The sequence below is a fragment of the Oncorhynchus masou genome, chromosome 5 (genome assembly GCF_036934945.1).
Source record: "Oncorhynchus masou masou isolate Uvic2021 chromosome 5, UVic_Omas_1.1, whole genome shotgun sequence".
Lineage (NCBI taxonomy): Eukaryota > Metazoa > Chordata > Actinopteri > Salmoniformes > Salmonidae > Oncorhynchus > Oncorhynchus masou.
This window is the reverse complement of record NC_088216.1, coordinates 27,523,344-27,546,368: the sequence shown is the minus strand read 5'-3', so window position 1 is coordinate 27,546,368 and position 23,025 is coordinate 27,523,344. Positions and strand designations below refer to the sequence as shown.

The following is a 23,025-nucleotide window of genomic DNA, read 5'->3' as shown; positions in this document are numbered from 1 at the left end:
GCCACCAGAGACTCTGGGTTCGCGCTCAGGCTCTGTCGCACAATTGGCCTAGTGTCGTCCGGGTTAGGGAGGGTTTGGCCGGTAGGGATATCCTTGTCTCATCGCGCACCAGCGACTCCTGTGGCGGGCCGGGCGCAGTGCGCGCTAACCAGGTCGCCAGGTGCAGGGTGTTTTGTTTCCTCCAACACATTGGTGCGGCTGTCTTCCGGGTTGGATGCGCGCTGTGTTAAGAAGCCGTTTCGGCTTGGTTGTGTTGTGTTTCGGAGGACGCATAGACGCATGGCTTTCGACCTTCGTCTTCCCCGAGCCCGTACGGGAGTTGTAGTGATGAGAAAAGATAGTAACTACTAACAATTGGAAACCACGAAAATGGGGTACAATTTAAAATTAAAATAAACTTGTTAAATGTGCAACCAGAGGGAAAAAAATTCTAGATCACCTGTACTCAACACACAGAGACGCATACAATGCTCTCCCTCGCCCTCCATTTGGTAAATCCGACCACAACTCTATCCTCCTGATTCCTGCTTACAAGCAAAAATTAAAGCAGGAAGCACCAGTGACTCTGTCTATAAAAAATGGTCAGATGAAGCAGATGCTAAACTACAGAACATGGAACATGTTCTGGGATTCTTCCGATGACATTGAGGAATACACCACATCAGTCACTGGCTTTATCAATAAGTGCATTGAGGGCATTGAGGACGTCGTCCCCACAGTACGTACATACCCCAACCAGAAGCCATGGATTACAGGCAACATTCGCACTGAGCTAAAGGGTAGAGCTGCCGCTTTCAAGAGCTAAAGGGTAGAGCTGCTGGTTTTTTCTCTAAACCGGAAGCTTACAAGAAATCCCGCTATGCCCTGCGACGCGAACCATCAAACAGGCAGAGCGTCGATACAGGGCTAAGATTGAATCATACTACATCGGCTCCGACGCTCGTTGGATGTGGCAGGGCTTGCAGACTGTTACAGACTGCAAAGGGAAGCACAGCCGCGAGCTGTCCAGTGGCACGAGCCTACCAGACGAGCTATATCACTTCTATGCTCGTTTCGAGGCAAGCAACACTGAAGCATGCATGATAGCATCAGCTGTTCCGGACGACTGTGTGATCACGCTCTCCATAGCCGACATGAGTAAGACCTTTAAACAGGTCAACATACACAAGGCTGCGGGGCCAGACGGATTACCATGACGTGTGCTCCGGGCATGTGCTGACCAGCTGGCAGGTGTCATCACTGACATTTTCAACATGTCCCTGATTGAGTCAAGCAGACCACCATAGTCCCTGTGCCAAAGAACACAAAGGCAACCTGCCTAAATGACTACAGACCTGTAGCACTCACGTCCATAGCCATGAAGTGCTTTGAAAGGCTGGTAATGGCTCACATCAACACCATTATCCCAGAAACCCTAGACCCACTCCAATTTGCATACCGCCCAAACAGATCCACAGATGATGCAATCTCTATTGCACTCCACACTGCCTTTTCCCACCTGGACAAAAGGAACACCTATGTGAGAATGCTGTTCATTGACTACAGCTCAGCTTTCAACACCATAGTGCCCTCAATGCTCATCACCAAGCTAAGGATCCTGGGACTAAACACCTCCCTCTGCAACTGGATCCTGGACTTCCTGACATGCCGCCCAGGTGGTGAGGGTAGGTAGCAACACATCTGTCACGCTGATCCTCAACACTGGAGCTCCCCAGGGGTGCGTGCTCAGTCCCCTCCTGTACTCCCTGTTCACCCACGACTGCATGGCCAGGCATTACTCCAACACCATCATTAAGTTTGCTGACGACACAACAGTAGTAGGCCTGATCACCGACAACGACGAGACAGCCTATGGGGAGGAAGTCAGAGACCTGGCTGGGTGGTGCCAGAATAACAACCTATCCCTCAACATAACCAAGACTAAGGAGATACAGGAAACTACTACAGGAAAAGGAGCACCGAGCGCGTTGAGAGCTTCAAATTCCTTGGTGTCCACATCAACAACAAACTAGAATGGTCCAAACATACCAAGACAGTTGTGAAGAGGGCACGACAAAGCCTATTCCCCCTCAGGAATCTAAAAAGATTTGGCATGGGTCCTGAGATCCTCAAAGGGATATTATACAGCTGCAACATTGAGAGCATCCTGACCAGTTGCATCACTGCCTGGTACGGCAATTACTCGGCCTCCGACCGCAAGGCACTTCAGAGGGTAGTGCGTACGGCCCAGTACATCACTGGGGCAAAGCTGCCTGCCATCCACCTGTGAAGAGGCGGTGTCAGAGGAAGGCCCTAAAAATTGTCAAAGACCCCAGCCACCCCAGTCATAGACTGTTCTCTCTACTACCGCATGGCAAGCGGTACCGGAGTGCCAAGTCAGGACAAAAAGGCTTCTCAACAGTTTTTACCCCCAAGCCATAAGACTCCTGAACAGGTAACCAAATGGTTACCCGGACTATTTGCATTGTGTTCCTCTTTTACGCTGATGGTACTCTCTGTTTATCTTATATGCATAGTCACTTTAACTATACATTCATGTACATACTACCTCAATTGGGCCGACCAACCAGTGCTCCCGCACATTGGCTAACCGGGCTATCTGCATTGTGTCCCACCACCCGCCAACCCCTCTTTTTACGCTTCTGCTACTCTCTGTTAATCATATATGCATAGTCACTTTAACCACACCTGCATGTACATACTACCTCAATAAGCCTGACTAACCGGTGTCTGTATATAGCCTTGCTACTCTTTTTTCAAATGTCTTTTTACTGTTGTTTTATTTCTTTACTTACCTACACACACACACACACACACACCTTTTTTCCCCGCACCATTGGTTAGAGCCTGTAAGTAAGCATTTCACTGTAAGGTTTACACCTGTTGTGTTCGGCGCATGTGACAAATAAACTTTGATTTGACCTCACAAACTTACTCACCTCATAAACGGCTCATGGGAGCACTGATCACAGTATTTACAAGCCCCTGTTACTTTTTTCCCCCTTTTTGACCCAGATAGCATAATGTACACTGAGTGGACAAATCATTAGGAACACCTTTCATAATATTGAGTTGCACCCCCTTTTGCCCTCAGAACAGCCTCAATTCATCGGGCAGAGACTCTACAAGGTGTCTAAAGTATTCCGCAGGGATGCTGGACATGTTGGCTCCAATGCTTCTCAAATTTGTGTCAAGTTGTCTGGATGTCCTTTGGGTGGTGGACCATTCTTGATACACACGTTGCAGTTCTTGACACACTCAAACCGGTGCGTCTGGCACCTACTACCATACCCCGTTCAAAGGCATTTAAATCTATGTCTCCATGTCACAATCCATGTCTCAATTGTCTCAAGGCTTAAAAATTATTCTTTAACCTGTCTCCTCCCCTTTACACTGATTGAAGGGGATTTAAGTGACATCAATAAGGGATAATAGCTTTCACCTGGATCCACCTGGTCAGTCTACGGCAGGGGTTCTTACACTTTTTCAGCCTGGTACCCAAATGAGAAATTCTGTGTTTTCCTGGAAAATATGCAACTATACGTAAATATTCGGTACATTTCATTGCCTTTATGCTTAAAAAATGTAATATAGACAAACAAATAACAATGACATCTGGTAATATCTTTTCATGTTTTCCCCCCATTAAAACCCCATTATATCTGTCTAGGTTGGAACATTTGCCGTTAAAATACAATAAATAAATTCATTCTGAACTCGAATAAACAGTGGTCACATCACACAGATGCTTAAATAACAGAACACACACACACACACACACACACACACACACACACACACACACAGGCTTTTTGATCGTGCAACCCTAAGTAACAATACAGATGAAAAATGATCAGGCCTATTGTACATTACTGCAGAAATTATTGTTGAAAGAAAGTCAAGTTTGGAACTGTTGCTGTTAAAATACAATACATCTTTTTTTTATTCTGAACTGGAATAAAGTGATTGATCACATCACACAGATGTAGCCCAGAAAACACACAAAAACACAACAGTCCTAATGAGAGGTTGTTTTCAACAAGCATGTCTATTCTGGACTCAGTTTTTCACAGTGCAACACTGAGGTCATGCTCAGCATTGATACTGTTTCTGTACTTGAGAACCCTGACTCACATAGGTATGTGGTGCCAAACTGGACCAGAACATCTACTGCTTTCTCAGTCCGGCAGGAGACCGCTTCCTGCTGTAGATGAACAACCCAGAACTGTGTGAGTGTTTGACTTGAAAAGCATCTTGCTTCAATCAGTTTATTCCAGATAAGAATAACAATTATTAGTGTATTTTAACAGCAACACTTCTAACCTAGACTCGTTTTCAACAATAATTTCTACAGTTGCTCCTCCTCGTTATTTCTCAAAGTTTGTGTGAAAGACACAAGGTCATCACTGTATTTGCGTTTCATGACGATTGAGCTCAGTCAGAATTTATGGCTAGCATGAATCCATTTTATGACAGCTGTGAGTTGATGGTGAGTGGGAATAACAAGCGCTGCAGCGTGTGGGTCATGGAGTTATCTTCAAGACAACCGCAGAAACAATCCGGTAAACCGCAAAGCACACGGGCATCTCCCTCTACCTCTTCCACTCGCGCAGCTGCCAAGCTGAGAGAGAACTGAACCGAGAGCGCAGTTGCCCAAATAAATTCCAGTAATTAATGAAATAATTATACATTTACGCCGCGACCCACGTCGCGACCCATACTTTAAGAAACACTGGTCTACTATATGTCATGGAAAGAACAGGTGTTCCTAATGTTTTGTATACTCAATGTATTAGAAACTGAATATTTGTCTATATCAGTGGTTTGTGATGTAGAACACATATTTGTCTGTGTCAGTGGTTTGTGATGTAGGACACATATTTGGCTATATCAGTGGTTTGTGATGTAGAAAACATATTTCTATATCAGTGGTTTGCGATGTAGAACACATATTTATCTATGTCAGTGGTTTGTGATGTAGAACACATATTTATCTATGTCAGTGGTTTGTGATGTAGAACACATATTTATCTATATCAGTGGTTTGTGATGTAGAACACATGTATCTATATCAGTGGGTTGTGATGTAGAACACAGATGTATCTATGTCAGTGGTTTAAACCTCAACGGGAACAGTGGTGGGTGACAGCCTCCTACCCTGTCGTTCCCTTGGGACCTTTTCCGCTACAAGCAGCAATTTAACCAAGATTAGTCCCCACTCTGATCCTCTGCTAGATATGCTACCAGATATTCCACTCAGTAACTCCAAAGCCATTTCCCTCCTTCTTTTCATCCCTTCATCCCTCCTTCCCTCCATCCCATCATCGCTTCACACCTCCAGGGTAATCTTATCTGTTGGCAGAAAATGATCCAGTTTTTGAGACGATAAGGGAGGGAGGGAGGGAGGGAGAACTGAAAATTACATCTCTCATCAATGTTTCATGACACCGCTCTCTGTGAAAGCGGCCCCCTTGACTTACAGCTGCTCAAAGAAGCGTGGCACTTTTTAAGACGCTCCCGTGCAGATGAGATGTCGTCTTCAGACGCTCCCTTCAAGATATATCGCTGTCGATCTAATGCCCTGTGCTTATTCGCAGTCTTTTGGTGTAAAACGTACCAAAGTGTCACAGAAATACCTGCATCACCTTGTGCAGTATGATAAAGATATTATGCCTAAAGTGAAATGTGTATCAATCATGTTCGCAAGCTTGAAAATTAGCATCACAACAATGCTTTGAATACCCACACAGTAAACAGAACACTAGACACCGCGTCTCTGAATATAGGCCCAGCGATCCTTGCTGTCGTGTTGACACAATAACAAAACAGTAATAACGTCAGAACAACGTTGCAAGACAATACCCAGTGATTACATGGTGTGAGTCACTGCAGTGTTAAACCGGGCCCACGGTGCAGGCTGTTGTCTTAATGCAGTGAATATGATTTACTTTGAAATGGAGCCACCGCTGCTGACAGGGACAGTCTGCATACACTCTGTCAAGGGGGCCTTGGTGACCACTGGTCAGGAATACAGACGCGTTATGAGCTATACATGGAATTATAAGATTCGAGCTTGCATTTGTCTCTGTAAAATATGTTATCAATATAGTGCAGCTCTGCTTTATGTGTTTACGTGAAAAACTGAAACGTATTCTAGCAGAACATTTCAGCCCTGTCTCAAACCGGGAGAACCCATGGGTCTATCCATCCACACGCGCACTCTGCTTGGTATTCCACGGTAACGGAATTACACTTTGACTCTGTTTTTCCCCCCACTTTAAGCCAAACAAAAACCATTGATTTCAAAGCTTAACAAACTATACAACTATGCAGAAGGATTACTTTTAACAATTTCCACAGAAAATTAAACAAAAACTAATTGAGTGGTCAGAACTGTGCAGATCCAACCGTAACGGAATTGCAGTAAAATATCATTCAGGTTTTTATGTGCCCACATATTCCAAAAACAAAATATCTGCTCCGAATTAAGATTCAAAGATGTCAGCAGAAAAAAAGGGGGTGTCAGCTACGTCATGGTAATTTGAGTTAGCTATGTCATGGTAACATGAGTCAGCTATGTCATGGTAACTTGAGTCAGCTATGTCATGGTAACTTGAGTCAGCTGTGTCATGGTAACTTGAGTCAGCTGTGTCATGGTAACTTGAGTTAGCTATGTCATGGTAACTTGAGTCAGCTATGTCATGGTAACTTGAGTCAGCTATGTCATGGTAACTTGAGTCAGCTGTGTCATGGTAACTTGAGTCAGCTATGGCATGGTACCTTGAGTCAGCTATGTCATGGTAACTTGAGTCAGCTGTGTCATGGTAACTTGAGTCAGCTATGTCATGGTAACTTGAGTCAGCTGTGTCATGGTAACTTGAGTCAGCTATGGCATGGTACCTTGAGTCAGCTGTGTCATGGTAACTTGAGTCAGCTATGTCATGGTAACTTGAGTCAGCTATGTCATGGTAACTCGAGTCAGCTATGTCATGGTAACTTGAGTCAGCTATGTCATGGTAACTTGAGTCAGCTATGTCATGGTAACTTGAGTCAGCTGTGTCATGGTAACTTGAGTCAGCTATGGCATGGTACCTTGAGTCAGCTATGTCATGGTAACTTGAGTCAGCTATGTCATGGTAACTTGAGTCAGCTATGGCATGGTACCTTGAGTCAGCTATGTCATGGTAACTTGAGTCAGCTATGTCATGGTAACTTGAGTCAGCTATGTCATGGTAACTTGAGTCAGCTATGTCATGGAATATTGTTCTGTAGAGTAGAGTACAGAACAATATACTGTACTCTACTCTACTGTTCTATACTCTACTTTTCTTTACTGTATTGTACTGTACTACTGTATTGACAGTACTCTACTGTGCTCTACTCACTGTACTGTACTGTGCAAGCCAAACTTGTAAAACATATGTCTATGATAGGCTCAGATTTGGTCCAGTCCGGTCCATCCGTGGACATCAAATCCAGGGTGGCCTGACCAAATTTCATCTACTTTTCACCGTCCATGGACATCCAGTGTAGGTTGGTGCTCAGCGGGTGAGGGTGCTGGTTAAAGTAAATGGAGGGAGAGGTGGCTCGTGGGTAGGTTGTTTCAACACTCTTGGTTTGACCACCAGATGACAGAAAGACCAAGAAAGTTAACAGCTGAACATAACAGTATGCCAGCGGAAGGGAGAATAGTAGAAGGAAGACCCAACTGTGGTTTGTGACTATTATGATTTCCCATTGTAGCCAATTCAGTTGCAGTAATGCCATTATGTCTTTTTTGGTAATGTTGGTAAACAGATTGAGTTTAATCACTTAATAATTAATAAACAAAATTCCTATAATTAAAATCACTATAACTAATTGGTGTGTCTACCATTATGTGTTACTTCTGTGAACCTGCATTATCCTCCCTCCACATGAAGGAGAGAAATTAGAAAATTATCTTAAAGATATGTGGGTTGTTGGTAACGGTATTACAAGGCACAAGGCAATATTTCTTAAACGTGCAGAAGGTAAACAATATCTCCAAAACAAAATATACGTCTTGATATCAGTTGGCAGGGGTATTTACGTCAACATGTTTGTTTTGACATACAGTACAAGTCAAACGTTTGGACACACCTACTCATTCAAGTGGTTTTCTTTATTTTTTGCTGTTTTCTACATTGTAGAATAATAGTGAAGACATCGAAACTATGAAATAACACAGTTGGAAGCTCAAACCAGATGGGATGGCGTATCTCTGCAGAATGTTGTGGTAGCCATGCTGGATAAGTGTGCCTTGAATTCTAAATAACTCACCGACAGTGTCACCAGCAAAGCATACCCACACCATCACACCTCCTCCTCCATGCTTCACGGTGGGAACCACAAATGCGAAGATTATCTGTTCACCTCCTCTGCATCTCACAAAGACACGGTGGTTGGAACCAAAAATATCAAACTTGGGCTCAACAGACCAAAGGACAGATTTCCACCGGTCTAATGTCCATTGCTTGTGTTTCTTGGCCCAAGAAAGTCTCTTCTTCTTATTGGTGTCCTTAAGTAGTGGTTTCTTTGCAGCAATTCGACCATGAAGACCTGATTCACTCAGTCTCCTCTAAACAGTTGATGTTGAAATGTGTCTGTTACTTGAACTCTGTGAATCATTTATTTGGGCTGCAATCTGAGGTGCAGTTATTATAATGAACTTACCCTCTCCAGCAGAGGTAACTCTGCGTCTTCCTTTCCTGTGGAGGTCCTCATGAGAGCCAGTCATAGCGCTTGATGGTTTTTGCGACTGCAATTGAAGAAACTTTGAAAGTTGTTGAAATTTTCCAGATTGACTGACCTTCATGTCCTAAAGTAATGATGGATTGTCATTTCTCTTGGCTTATTTGAGCTGTTCTTACCATAATATGGACTTAGTCTTTTACCAAATAGGGCACTCTTCTGTATAACTCCCTACCTTGTCACAACACAACTGATTGGCTCAAACACATTAAGAAGGAAAGAAATGCCACACGTTAACTTTTAACATGGCACACCTGTTAATTGAAATGCGTTCCAGGTGACTACCTCATGGATCTGGTTGAGAGAATGCCAAGAGTGTGCAAAGCTGTCATCAAGACAAAGGGATGGCTACATTGAAGAATCTCAAATATAAAATATATTTTGATTTGTTCCCTTTTTTTGGTTTCTACATGATTCCATATGTGTTTGTCACAGATCCCCCTGGAACTTTCATTGTGCACACCTGGCCCCTATTCCCACTGATTGTATTTTAATATATGTGCCCTTTGTTCACCATGGTGGTGTCTATTATTGTTACAATGTCCGTTGATGCGTGTGAGTACCTGTGCTGTGTGTTTTGGGCTTTCATGCCCGTGTGGATTGCACAGGTTATTACGGGTCTCGTTCCGTGTCTTAATCATCGTGCGCGTGTGTTATTTTTTCAAAGTACCCCTCGCTCTTTTGTTTGGATTTCAACCCTGTGTTTTGTGTACGTGTTTGTTTGGTCTTTGTCTCTGTGCCCTTACACTGCACGCCGTAATTTGGGGCGTAATAAAAAGCCCTATTACGCATTCCTGCGCCTGTCTCCCGAATCATTGTTACCAACGTGACAGTGTTATTTCATAGTTTGGATGTCTTCACTATTATTCTACAATGTAAAACATCGTTGAAATAAAGAAAAACCCTTGATTGAGTGTGTGAAGTTTTGACTGGTACTGGATTTCTGATACCTTAAGACTTTTTCTGGTATATTCTCTAAGAAATATTTTACATCTGTTTATCCATAAATACAAGCCTTTACTTATGCCAAGTTTTTTACATGGAAAATGGTTGAAGAATGTATCTATGCCTTCATTTCCCAAAATATAGACTCTTAGCTTTAATTTGACACCCAATTTGATATGCTCCTACGTACTTCACATGTTGGTGCACGTGGGTTCTTTTCGATGGAAATGCCCTGGGCTCTCACAGGTCTTCAGCTCTTCCACTAATCACCCCTGAGCTCAGTCAGTGGCAGCATTTAACACTCACTAGACTGGCAGAGCCCAGGCTAGAACATTTAGGGCTTTAGCGTGTGTGTCGGGAATCAGTGAGATTACCATGCTTCTTGATTCCAAGAGATAGTTTGCTGTTCACGGCGCAAATAATTCACTTCCAAGTATACACTATTACCCGATTTCTCAGTATTCCCCATAGCCATTACTTTACCATGCTGCTTTTAGTTCAATTACCTTCCCTTACATTTCTGAGAGGTTGAACTGGGTTTTAATTCTGCTTATTTTACTTGGTTTTCAATTTCCACTCCCAAACAACAGCTTTTTGGAACAACAGAAATGATTGATGCTTCTCTCTTATCAACGGAGGCACAGCTATAGCTATTAACGTCTACTGAACAACTGTTCCATAGTGAGCCTTTGTCTCCGTAGTGTTGATAGTCTGTTCAGGATTGTGTGTCTTTAAGACCGGTATTGATGGTATTTAACCTTTGTCGCTTTTTCTGTGTTCTCTCCTAACACACATAGACAGTGCTTGTCAAACAGACAGAGTTTCTCACACAGGCGTATGCACACAGATGCACACAGATGTACACAGATGCACACACATGGACAGGGTACACAGCTTGTCAAACAGACACACACACACACACACACGCACTGCATATCGAACAGACAAATACACACACACTTTTTGTATGAGTGAATGACGTGCGGAACAGTGGATGAAAAGAAATGCCGATTAACCAGCTCCACGTCCGTCTTCTATCTCAGTCTCTCCACTTGTGATTCCGGCCTTTGAGAAAACACAAAGGCTTCGGGGGGAAAAAGAGCGGTGGTGATGCATTGTGGCCATTATTGAAATCATAAATGCGGTCTAAAAATCAATTGTGACATGTCATTTATTTAATTATTTACATTCATACAAAACATTCATGTCAAAAACAAGCATTCAGAAGTCGGGCTTCGTCTGTTTCGACAAGTTCTATCAGTTTTCAGCATGTTCAGAAATACACATGATGTTTAAATTAATCTCAAATGTTATACCAGTACCCACTTTTGACAGGAAATGTAATTTGTGTAAATTGCTCTGTGGTGTCGTGTTAAAATGTGCTCCTCATTTCAGGTGCCACATCCGTGTGATTGACACCTTCGGGACAGAGCCGGCCTACAACCATGAGGACTACGCCACCCTGCACGGCTACAGGACCAACTGGGGCTACTGGAACCTCAACTCCAGACAGTACATGACCATGTTCCGTAAGTATACATCAATATGGATTGTCACTCATTAGTATTACAACACAATGGATGGTTGCAGAGACTATGATTAAAGGCCCAATCTGTAAGATTTCCTGGTCTCAGATTGTTGATTCAGTCTACCGCAATATTGGACGCAAACGTCGTCATTATACTATAGCGATTCAGGGGGAGGGGTGCCAGGGTCCAAGGCAAAGCACGACCCATGAAACTTTCAGCAGATGTTAGGTGTTTTGGGAAGAAAGCTACAGTTAGGACCTGAATAGAGCCATGTGCTTGTTGGGGGCTCAATTATTATTTGCTGTTGGAAAATGGCATATTATAAAGGTTAGTTCACTATTATTGGATGTCAAGTCCCATACTACTTATGGGAGAGGAAGGAGGAAGAGTTAGGAGGCCACAGTGATGGGAGAGTTGGGATGCCACAGTGATGGGAGAGTTGGGAGGCCACAGTGATGGGAGAGTTAGGAGGCCACAGTGATGGGAGAGTTAGGAGGCCACAGTGATGGGAGAGTTGGGATGCCACAGTGATGGGAGAGTTGGGAGGCCACAGTGATGGGAGAGTTAGGAGGCCACAGTGATGGGAGAGTTAGGAGGCCACAGTGATGGGAGAGTTGGGAGGCCACAGTGATGGGAGAGTTGGGAGGCCACAGTGATGGGAGAGTTGGGAGGCCACAGTGATGGGAGAGTTGGGAGGCCACAGTGATGGGAGAGTTGGGAGGCCACTGTGATGGGAGAGTTGGGAGGCCACGGTGATGGGAGAGTTGGGAGGCCACAGTGATGGGAGAGTTGGGAGGCCACGGTGATGGGAGAGTTAGGATGCCACAGTGATGGGAGAGTTGGGATGCCACAGTGGGACACAGTAGGATTCCACCATCAAAGAGCCCGGGCCTTCACTATCTGACTGGCTCAGCTTTTCATAGCGTGTCATTGAGCTAACTGAGCACTTGACTTTACCCACCCTCTCCCACTCCATCCTCCACAGTACCACTTAGCATCGCTATATATTCTGCACCAGCAGTACAGAGGATCACTCATTTGCTGCTGAGAATTTTCCAGCAGCGATGGAAATGCAAACATGTAGTGTATTCAAGATTTTAAAAGGCTTCTAAAGTTTGTAATTTCCATTTAAAATGTCAGATTTGATTTAGCCTAACGAAAAATGTATCAACCCATTCAAAAACAATTTCCATTAATTATAATCCACATAATATTTCACATTTCCTGTTGTTGAGGATTATTTTCCTTCTGTAACAAACTGGCTCAAATTAAGATCTGTACCTATCCACCTGGCTATAATGCACCCACAATACAAGCCAAAACACTCAACATTGTAATGTTATGGATACCTGCAGAATCCACCTAGGTTTCACACACCACTTAACATTGTAATGCCAGCACTTTAGCATACAGACAGCTTTTAGAATAGCCACACTTACAATACCATTTTTGAATTAGCATATTAGAATCAGACTGAGCCACAGGCCATATCAATAACAGTAGCACCTCTTCACATTTCACTGAGGATACTGCTCAAGTTCAAATGGTCTATACCTGTCTGTTTACTGTCTCTTCTGTATCTGTCTCACTCTTATCCCCTGTCACTCTCCCTTCCCCTCACTCTGCCCTTTCCCTCCTCCCTCCCTCTCACTCTCCTCTCCTCAGCCCACACTCCGGACAACTCTTTCATGGGCTTTGTGTCTGAGGAGCTGAACAACACGGAGAAGAGGAGCATCATGCAGAACAAGGTCAACAACATGGCTGTGGTTTACGGCAAGGAGGCCAGCATGTGGAAGGTAGGCAAAACACACACACACCACACACCACACACACACACACACACACACACACACACACACACACACACACACACACACACACACACACACACACACACACACACACACACACACACACACACACACACACACACACACACACACACACACACACACACACACACACACACAGTCCACTCACAGTGAAACATGGGTTCAAATAATATGTATTATTTCAAATACCTGAGTTGTACTTGATTTAGCTTGCCCGATAAAATGGGGAAGTCCCAAAAGTGCAAACCCCACCCACCAGCCAGGCTCAAACACTTAACGTACTTGAAAAATGTCCAATACTATTTCAACCCAGGTCTGGGTGCAGAGAGATAATTATCCCACTCACATAGAAAGTTACACGTAGTCGGGCAAAGGGCTGGGGGATCAAATCTTTTTCGATTTTTGTAGAATCATAAAAATCCCCTTCACGAATAAAGCATATCTCATCTTTAATCTAGAGCTGCTTTATGTTATCCAGCTCATACTCTAAATTGCACCCTTAATATCAGGGTGCTCTTAGAATGAATACTTAGGCATTTAGATTGATATGGATTTGACGTTTAAAAACATATAGATGAGCTGGTTAAAAAGCTACGATTTAAAGTTGGCTTTTTCTACAGGAACAGATTGTGCCTTTCTCTAAGCAGTAGAAAGTAGATTAATAATAAATCAACCTTTTTACCTGTTTTTGATTATGGTGATATTGTTTATCAAAGAGCAGCTGCTACTACTCTTAAACCTTTGGATGCCGTCTACAATAGTGCCCTTCGTTTTGTTACAGGTGACAGTTTTGATACTCATAACTGTATCCTGTATCAAAAGGTTGGCTGGACTTCGCTAAAGACCCATAGATCTCCACATTACTCTCTTTTTCTTTCCAATGTCATACTTCATAAACGTTCATCTTATCTGATCTTGCCTAATCTGTTCACAGGATTGGTTAACTCATTAGGTTCCTAGGGTCTCCACCGAGCAAGCTCAATCTGCTTTTAGTTAAGGCACTGTATTGCTGGAACAACATTCTAAAAATGTTTAATCTTGATGTTCTGGTGATGTTCAGGCAATTTAAAGTGTTTCACCTTTATTTAACCAGGTAGGCTAGTTAAGTTCTCATTTGCAACTGTGAATCTGTGATTTGTGATGTTTTATTTGTGCTTTGCATGACTGAGTTGTTGTATTTTAATGTGTGCATACAGTATACAGCATATATAATGAACAAAATATCAACACAACATGTAAAGTGTTGGTCCCATGTATTATGAGCTGAAATAAAATATCCCAGAAATGTTCCATATGCACAAATGTTCCTAGCCGCATCCTCAGAGCATGCGCAGACCAGCTGGCTGGTGTGTTTTATGGACATATTCAATCAATCCCTATCCCAGTCTGCTGTTCCCACATGCTTTAAGAGGGCCACAATTGTTCCTGTTCCCAAGAAAGCTAACTGAGCTAAACGACTATCGCCCCGTAGCACTCACTCCCGTCATCACGAAGTGCTTTGAGAGACTAGTCAAGGATCATATCACCAACACCCTACCTGACACCCCTAGACTCACTCCAATTTGCTTACCGCCCCAATAGGTCCACAGATGACGCAATCTCAATCACACTGCACACTGCCCTAACCCATCTGGACAAAAGCAATACCTATGTGAGAATGCTGTTCATCGACTACAGTTCAGCATTCAACACCAAACTCGTCATTAACTAGGCCTGTGCAACTGGGTCCTGGACTTTCTGGCGGGACGCCCCCAGGTGGTGAGGGTAGGAAACAACATCTCCACCCCGCTGATCCTCAACACTGGGGCCTCATAAGGGTGCGTTCTCAGCCCTCTACAGTACTCCCTGTTCACCCATGACGGCGTGGCCATGCACGCCTCCAACTCAATCATCAAGTTTGCAGACGACACTACAGTGGTAGGCTTGATTACCAACAATGACGAGACGGCCTACAGGGAAGAGGTGAGGGCCCTCGGAGGGTGGTGTCAGGAAAATAACCTCACATTCAATGTCAACAAAACAAAGGAGATGATCGTGGACTTCAGGAAACAGCAGAGGGAGCACCCGCCCTATCTACATCGGCAGGACAGTAGTGGAGAAGGTGGAAAATGTTAAGTTCCTCGGCGTACACATCACGGACAAACTGAAATGGTCCACCCACACAGACAGCGTGGTGAAGAAGGCGCAACATCGTTTTTGTTTTTGGCTTGTCACCAAAAACACTCACAAACTTTTACAGGTGCACAATCGAGAGCATCCTGTCGGGCTCTATCACCACCTGGTACATCAACTGCTCTGCCCACAACCGTAAGGCTCTCCAGAGGGTAGTGCGGTCTGCACAATGCATCACAGGGGGAAATACCTGCCCTTCAGGACACCTACACCACCCAATGTCACAGGAAGGCCATAAAGATCATCAAGGACAAAAACCACCCGAGCAACTGCCTGTTCACTCAGCTATCATCCAGAAGACGAGGTCAGGTACTGGTGCATCAAAGCTGGGACTGAGAGACTGAAAAACAGCTTCAATCTCCAGGCCATCAGACTGCTAAACAGCCATCACTAACATTGAGTGGCTGCTGCCAACATATTGACTCAAATCTCTAGCCACTTAATAATTAAGAATTGGATGTAATAAATGTATCACTAGTCACCTTAAACAATGCCACTTTATATAATGTTTAAATACCCCACATTACTCATCTCATATGTATATACTGTACTCTACACAATGTACTGCATCTTGCCTATGCCGTTCGGCCATCGCTCATCCATATATTTATATGTACATATTCTTATTCATTCCTTTACACTTGTAGTTGTTGGGAAATTAGTTGTTAGGTAGTTGTTGGGAAATTGTTAGATTACTTGTGAGATATTACTGCATGGTCGGGAACTAAAAGCACAAGCACTTTGCTACACTCGCATTAACATCTGCTAACCATGTGTACGTGACCAAAATAATTTGATTTGATTTGAAGAAGAAAAATAGCTTATTTCTCTCACATGTTGTGCACAAATTTGTTTACATCCCCGTTAGTGAGCATTTCTCCTTTGCCAAGATTATCCATTCACCTGACAGGTGTGTCACTCTTGGAATGCTTTTCCAACAGTCTTGAAGGAGTTCCCACATATGTTGAGTACTTGTTGGCTGCTTTTCCTTCACTCTGTGGTCCAACTCATCCCAAACCATCTCAATTTGGTTGAGGTCAGGTGATTGTGGGGGCCAGGTCATCTGATGCAGCACTCCATCACTCTCCATCTTGGTCAAATAGCCCTTACTCAGCCTGGAGGTGTGTTGGGTCATTGTCCTGTTGAAAACAAATCATAGTCCCACTAAGCGCAAACCAGATGGGATTGCATATCACTGCAGAATGCTGTGATAGCCATGCTGGTTAAGTGTGTCTTGAATTCTAAATGTATCACAGACAGTGTCACCATTAAAGCACCTACAAACCATCACACCTCCTCCTCCATGCTTCACGGTAGGAACCACACATATGGAGATCATCCATTCACCTTCTCTGCATCTCACAAAGACACAACAGTTGAAACCAAAAATCTCAAATTTGGACTCATCAGACCAAATGACAGACTTCCACAAGTCTAATGTCCATTGCTTGTGTTTCTTGGCCCAAGTATGTCTCTTCTTCTTATTGGTGTCCTTAAGTAGTGGTTTCTTTGCAGCAACTCAACCATGAAGGCCTGATTCACGCAGTGTCCTCTGAACAGTTAATGTTGAGATGTGTCCATTACTTGAACTCTGTGAAGCATTTATTTGGCCTGCAATTTCTGAGGTTCTAATGAACTTATCCTCTGCAGCAGAGCTAACTCTGGGTTTCCCTTTCCTGTGGCGGTCCTCATGAGAGCCAGATTCATCATAGCGCTTGATGGTTTTTGTGACTACACTTGAAGAAACGTTCACATTTTCCACATTGACTGACCTTCATGGCTTAAAGTAATGGACTGTTGTTTCTCTTTGCTTATTTGAGCTGTTCATGCCATAAATTGGTCTTTTACCAAATAGGGCTATCTTCTATATACCACCAGTACCTTGTCACAACACAACTGATAAGCTCAAACGCATTAAGGAGGAAAGAAATTCCACAAGTTAACTTTTAACAAGGCACACCTTTTAATTGAAATGCATTCCAAGTGATTACCTCATGAAGCTGGTTGAGAGAATGCCAAGAGTGTGCAAAGCTGTCATGAATGCAAATGGCGGCTACTTTGAAGAATCTCAAATATATCATCTTTTTTGATTTGTTTAACACTTTTTTTTGGTTACTACATGATTCCATGTGTTATTTCATAGTTTTGATGTCTCCACTATTTTTCTACGAAGTAGTCAAAGTAAAGAAAAACCCTTTAATGAGTAGGTGTTCTACAACTTTTGACTGGCTGTGTGTGTGTGTGTGTGTGTGTGTGTGTGTGTGTGTGTGTGTGTGTGTGTGTGTGTGTGTGTGTGTGTGTGTGTGTGTGTGTGTGTGTGTGTGTGTGTGTGTGTGTGTATATATATATATATATATATATATATATATATATATAATAAAATTGAAGTCAGAAGTTTACATTCACCTTAGTGAAATACAGTTTTTCACAATTCCTGACATTTAATCCTAGTAAAAATTCCCTGTCTTAGGTCAGTTAGGATCACCACTGTCACGTTCGTCATATTGATGAGACCAAGGCGCAGCGTGATAAGCATACAATCTTCCTTTAAACGAACGTGCCGCTATATAACACAAGTGCTGACAGGCAACTACACATAGACAATTACCCAACAAAACCAAATGGAAAATGGCAACCTAAATAGGATCCCCAATCAGAGACAACGATAAACAGCTAAATCTGATTGGGAACCAATTCAGGCCACCATAGACCTACATTTACCTAGACAATACCAAAACCCCATAGATATACAAAACACCATAGACAAGCCAAAAACTCACAAACCACCCTCGTCCCACTCTGACCTAACCAAAATAATAAAGAAAACACAGATAACTAAGGTCAGGGCGTGACAACCACTTTATTTTAAGAATGTGAAATGTATAGTAATAGTAGAGAGAATGATTTATTACACGAGCTTCCCCTTACACGAGCTTCCCACAATAAGTTGGTTGAATTTTGGCCAATTCATCCTGACAAAGCTGGTGTAACTGAGTCAGGTTTGTAGGCATTCTTGCTTGCACATGCTTTTTCAGTTCTGCCCACACATTTTCTATTGGATTGAGGTCAGGACTTTGTGATGGCCACTCCAATACCTTGACTTTGTTGTCCTTAAGCCATTTTGCCACAACTTTGGAAGTATGCTTGGGGTCATTGTCCAATGGGAAGACCGATATGCAAACAAGCTTGAACTTCCTGACTGATGTCTTGAGATGATGCTTCAATATATCCACATAATTTTTCTACCTCATGATGCCATCTATTTTGTGGAGTCCCTCCTGCAGCAAAGCACCCCCACAACATGATGCTGCCACCCCGGTGCTTCACGGCTGGGATGGTGTTCTTCGGCTTGCAAGCCTCCCCCTTTTTCCTCCAAACATAACGATAGTTATTATTGCCAAACAGTTACATTTTTGTTTCATCAGACCAGAGGACATTTCTCCAAAAAGTATGATCTTTGTCCCCATGTGCAGTTGCAAACCGTAGTCTGGCTTTTTTATGGCGGTTTTTGAGCAGTGGCTTCTTCCTTCCTGAGCGGCCTTTCAGGTTATGTCGATATAGGACTCGTTTGTGGATATAGATACTTTTGTACCTGTTTCATCCAGCATCTTCACAAGGTCCTTTGCTGTAGTTCTGGGATTGATTTGCACTTTTCGCACCAAAGTACATTCATCTCTAGGAGACAGAACACATCTCCTTCCTGAGCAGTATGACGGCTGCGTGGTCCCATGGTGTTTATACTTGCATACTATTGTTTGTACAGATGAATGTGGTACCTTCAGGCGTTTGGAAATTGCTCCCAAGGATGAACCAGACCTGAGGAGGTCTACAATTTTTTTTCTGAGGTCTTGGCTGATTTCTTTTGATTTTCCCATGATGTCAAGCAAAGAAAGAGCCACTTGACAAAACTATAGTTTGTTAACAAGAAATTTGTGGAGTATCACGCCCTAACCTTAGAGATCCTTTAAATTCTCTATTTGGTTGGTCAGTGTGTGACTAAATCTATGTTTATATTTCTTTGTTGGCCTAGTATGGTTCCCAATCAGAGGCAGCTGTCTATCGTTGTCTCTGATTGGGGGTCATACTTTGGCAGCCCTTTTTCCCACTTTCTGTTGTGGGATCTTGTCTTTGTGTGTTGCACTCCTAGCTTTACTTTCAGTGAGTTGTTTTTTGGTGGAACATTTAAAATTAAAGAAAATGTACACCTACCACACTGCACTTTGGTCTTCATTTAACAACGGACATTACATGGAGTGGTTGAAAAACGAGTTTTAATGACTCCAACCTAAGTGTATGTAAACTTCCAACTTCAAATGTAGGTGTATGTGTGTATATTATATTGAGCAAAAATATAAACGCAACAATTTCAACGATTATACTGAGTTACAGTTCGTATGAGGAAAGCAGTCAGTTTAATTATATGTACATACAGTGCATTCGGAAAGTATTCAGACCGCTTTACTTTTACCACATGTTGTTACGTTACAGCCTTATTCTAAAATGGATTAAATTGTTTTTTTCTCATCAATCTACACACAATACCCCATAATGACAATGCAAAAACAGGTTTTTAGACAGACCGGCCAATAGATACATGGAGACTCACAGACAGACTCGATATGGATGAGAAGCAGTACCCTGTTAAATCAGCTCATTTCCATTTGCTACGGTCAAGAACAAGAGGTTAAATCAATATAAACTACTAGAGGGGTTACAATCTCGTCCACATTCACATCCTCATCCACGCTATGTTACCACAACCCTACAAACACACACACACACACACACACACACTTCTCACTCCCCCGGTGTACACTACAGAGATGTAACCAATTAGAATAGAGCTGTTAACTGCATAACAGATAAAGCGATCACCATGCCATGTATCTACTATCTATAGAAGATATTACATTTGGCACACAGAGCCGCATGTGGATACATTTAACGGAATCATACAACTTTCATTTGCAGCCAAATTTCCTTTCAAAAGCAGCCTGGTTGCTCACAGTGGGTATTCGATGAGGGACTCGACCTGGATTTTGTTTAAAGACGTGGATTAGCTGTAGCTTTGTTCCCTCTCTGCCTCTGTTGGCGAGCTGCAATTCCCATGGATTTTCATTCAACGGTTTAGTCTTGAGCCGAGACAGAAGATGCTTTAGAAACAGTGTGTGAATATGGAGAAATTGCCACTTTGTAGGAACAGAAGGAGGGAAATGTAATACATGACAGATCGAGTTGAATATTTATTTGTTCTTTTCTCTTGTCTTTCCTCTTCTCGATTCCCTATTCCCTTCCGTATGGCTTCTCTCCTCTCTTCCTTGACACTCTGTCGACACGTCTCTTCTCTCCTATCGCCTCCCCCCCTCCTGTCTTCCTCCCGTGCGTCTCTCCATTGCATCTTGGTGGATGATGTCTTCTGTTGCAGCTCCAGGTAAGATTCTTCTCAGTCGAAACACACCGGCCCTGTTCCCTCTCTCTTAAAGCTCCTGTCACACATTCCGTTCATCATTTACTCCATGATCACACATCTACTAATACACACTCCTGTGAATGTCAGTTTGACCTCGCATAAAGCTGCTATCACAATGTCACCGTGCCTTCCTTTGCCTTCTCTTTTCTACATGTTTTATTTAGAGACAACGGTAAATTGACAAGACATAAGTGGTTTGAAAAGTCCACTGCTAATCTTCGCCTGCAGCTGTCCGTGATGAGAGAGACATGAATTATTGGACTGGGAAGCAGTGTGATGCCACAGATGTCTTTCTGAATTTTGAATACTGGGCGAGCGACTAGGACATCTGGTCCAATTAAATATGCTGGAGCAAACGCAGACTTCACATGCCCATTTTATGAAGTAGTGGTTTCACCCATCTCAAGGCTCTCCAAAGAGTTGTTTTTTTTGGGGGGGTTGACTCCTGCACTCTCTCTTTCTGTCGCTTGAGACAATTTGTCGAACAAATCGATAGTTCTTGCTTGCACTATGTGGTATTGGGCTTAGTCGTATCATGGAGACATGAGTAGAGGAGAGATGTGTGTTGGGTTTTAAGGGATAGTGCTAGTATTGATTTCTGAAATGTTAACCTTGTGAGTCGGGCCTGTAAGGTAGGCTAAAGCCGTAAACAATGTTGTGATGACTCCATCTTCTATTCCAAAGGGCATAGGGGACTTCTTGTGCTTTTTGCCTAGGATATCGCTCCTTGTCTTGGCAACCAGCCTCCTCAAAATCCCGAGTGTTGGAGAGGGAGAGATGGGGAGTGAGTTGGAGAGGTAGAAAGAGAGATGGTAACGGTTAGAGGGAAATTGTGAGAAGTATGGAGAGAGGACGATAGAGATTTATAGAGGCCTGCAGATGCAGTGTGTTTTTGGAGCCAGTATGTTCATGCCACTCACCCCTTCCCCACACACACACACACACACACACTTGCCCATGCTGGCCTGTGTCAATTCTTGCTTGCTGTGTGTGTGCATGCGGGCTACCTGCCGGCTCTATGTACATACACTGCAGTGTGATGATGTTGAGATATAAGGGCTTTTTCCTGTTAAACCCACAGGGGAAGTGCTCATACTTGGAGGACGGGCTCGTGGTAATTGCTGGAGCGGAATTAGTGGAATGGTATATGCCATTCCATTCGCTGTTGCAGCCATTATTATGAGCTGTCCTCCCCTCAGCAGCCTCCACTGCTGTATGCTCACCCTGAAGTGATGCACAGTGATGCTGAAACATTGGTGGTTTACTGAATAGAACTTGTATATCGAGTGTGCAACTCTCTTAATTTATTTTTAAGCCTACTCGCCATAAGTCAGCACCTCGACCAACTTTTTGGCGTGTTTTTTGGGCAGCCTTTAGTTATTATGCCCCCAGCTTATGGATTTGCAGGCCAGAGAACCTGAGGGGGGGGGGACCAAACTGTGGACATAGTTAAAAGAGACCTTAAAACGCCTTTTTTTAATCTTTGCTTTTCCTTAGGGGGCATTTTTCTGTTTTGCATCTTATGTTTGTTGTGTAGTAAATATTCCAGCTTTTCTTTTCATACATTTTTATTCGTTTTTTGGTATGAAGTACATTGCGTTGCGTTCCAATGTCTGAAATGTGCTGTATAAATAAAGCTGATTTGATTTGAGAACTTTTTGGGTGTACGCCAGCTCGTGCTTTTTATTAGCCTACCTCCAGCGCAGACACACACTCCTCCTCACACACATCAGAGAACTATGTCTCTTCCTCTTCTCTCTCGCTTTCTCTCTCTCTCTTTCTCTCTTTACAGTCCCTCAATAGGTTATTTCCCAGCATGACATCCAGTTCACTTGAGTTGAAACCCAGTCAAACAAACTTAAAACCACCACACAAAGTTCAGGTTGACTTCTATTGTATAAATCAACCATTTATATTCTCTGAGTCCTGACCGTTTTTCACGCTCTTGTAACCTAACCTTGCTCTATATGAACTGATTCCTGAGAATATAGTCCGGGTTAGATAATTAGCATTGCTAATGTGGTCCGAATCTGGCCCAGTCAGGCCAGGTCAAGGATTAGCTAGCCTGGGCTAAGCCTGGGTTACATCCGTGGGTGTGCGTCTCTGTGTGTGTGTGTGTGGTTCTCTCTCATGTTTCGTTGGCTCTAATTCATAGTGTCTGGTGCACTCAGAGTGTTGGCTAATCTCCTAATTGGCTGGGAACATCCTCAGAGGAAACCATCGATCACAGGAGTCAACCAATTACAGTACAGCCTACAGGGTGAGAACACAATAGAACAGGGATACAGTAAGCTTCTTAACATCC

At 43.2% G+C, this 23,025-nt stretch overlaps 1 protein-coding gene across 1 annotated transcript in view; it reads left to right on the top strand.

The window, feature by feature from the left end:
* The window catches only part of LOC135539032 (alpha-1,6-mannosylglycoprotein 6-beta-N-acetylglucosaminyltransferase B-like), a 174,336-nt gene that overhangs the window by 138,472 nt on the left and 12,839 nt on the right, over positions 1-23,025 (top strand). The window contains exons 10-12 of the mRNA XM_064964919.1: positions 11,113-11,246; positions 12,912-13,042; positions 20,676-20,681. Of these exons, the coding sequence (XP_064820991.1) occupies positions 11,113-11,246; positions 12,912-13,042; positions 20,676-20,681 (271 nt within the window). The remainder of the gene's footprint in view (positions 1-11,112; positions 11,247-12,911; positions 13,043-20,675; positions 20,682-23,025) is intronic.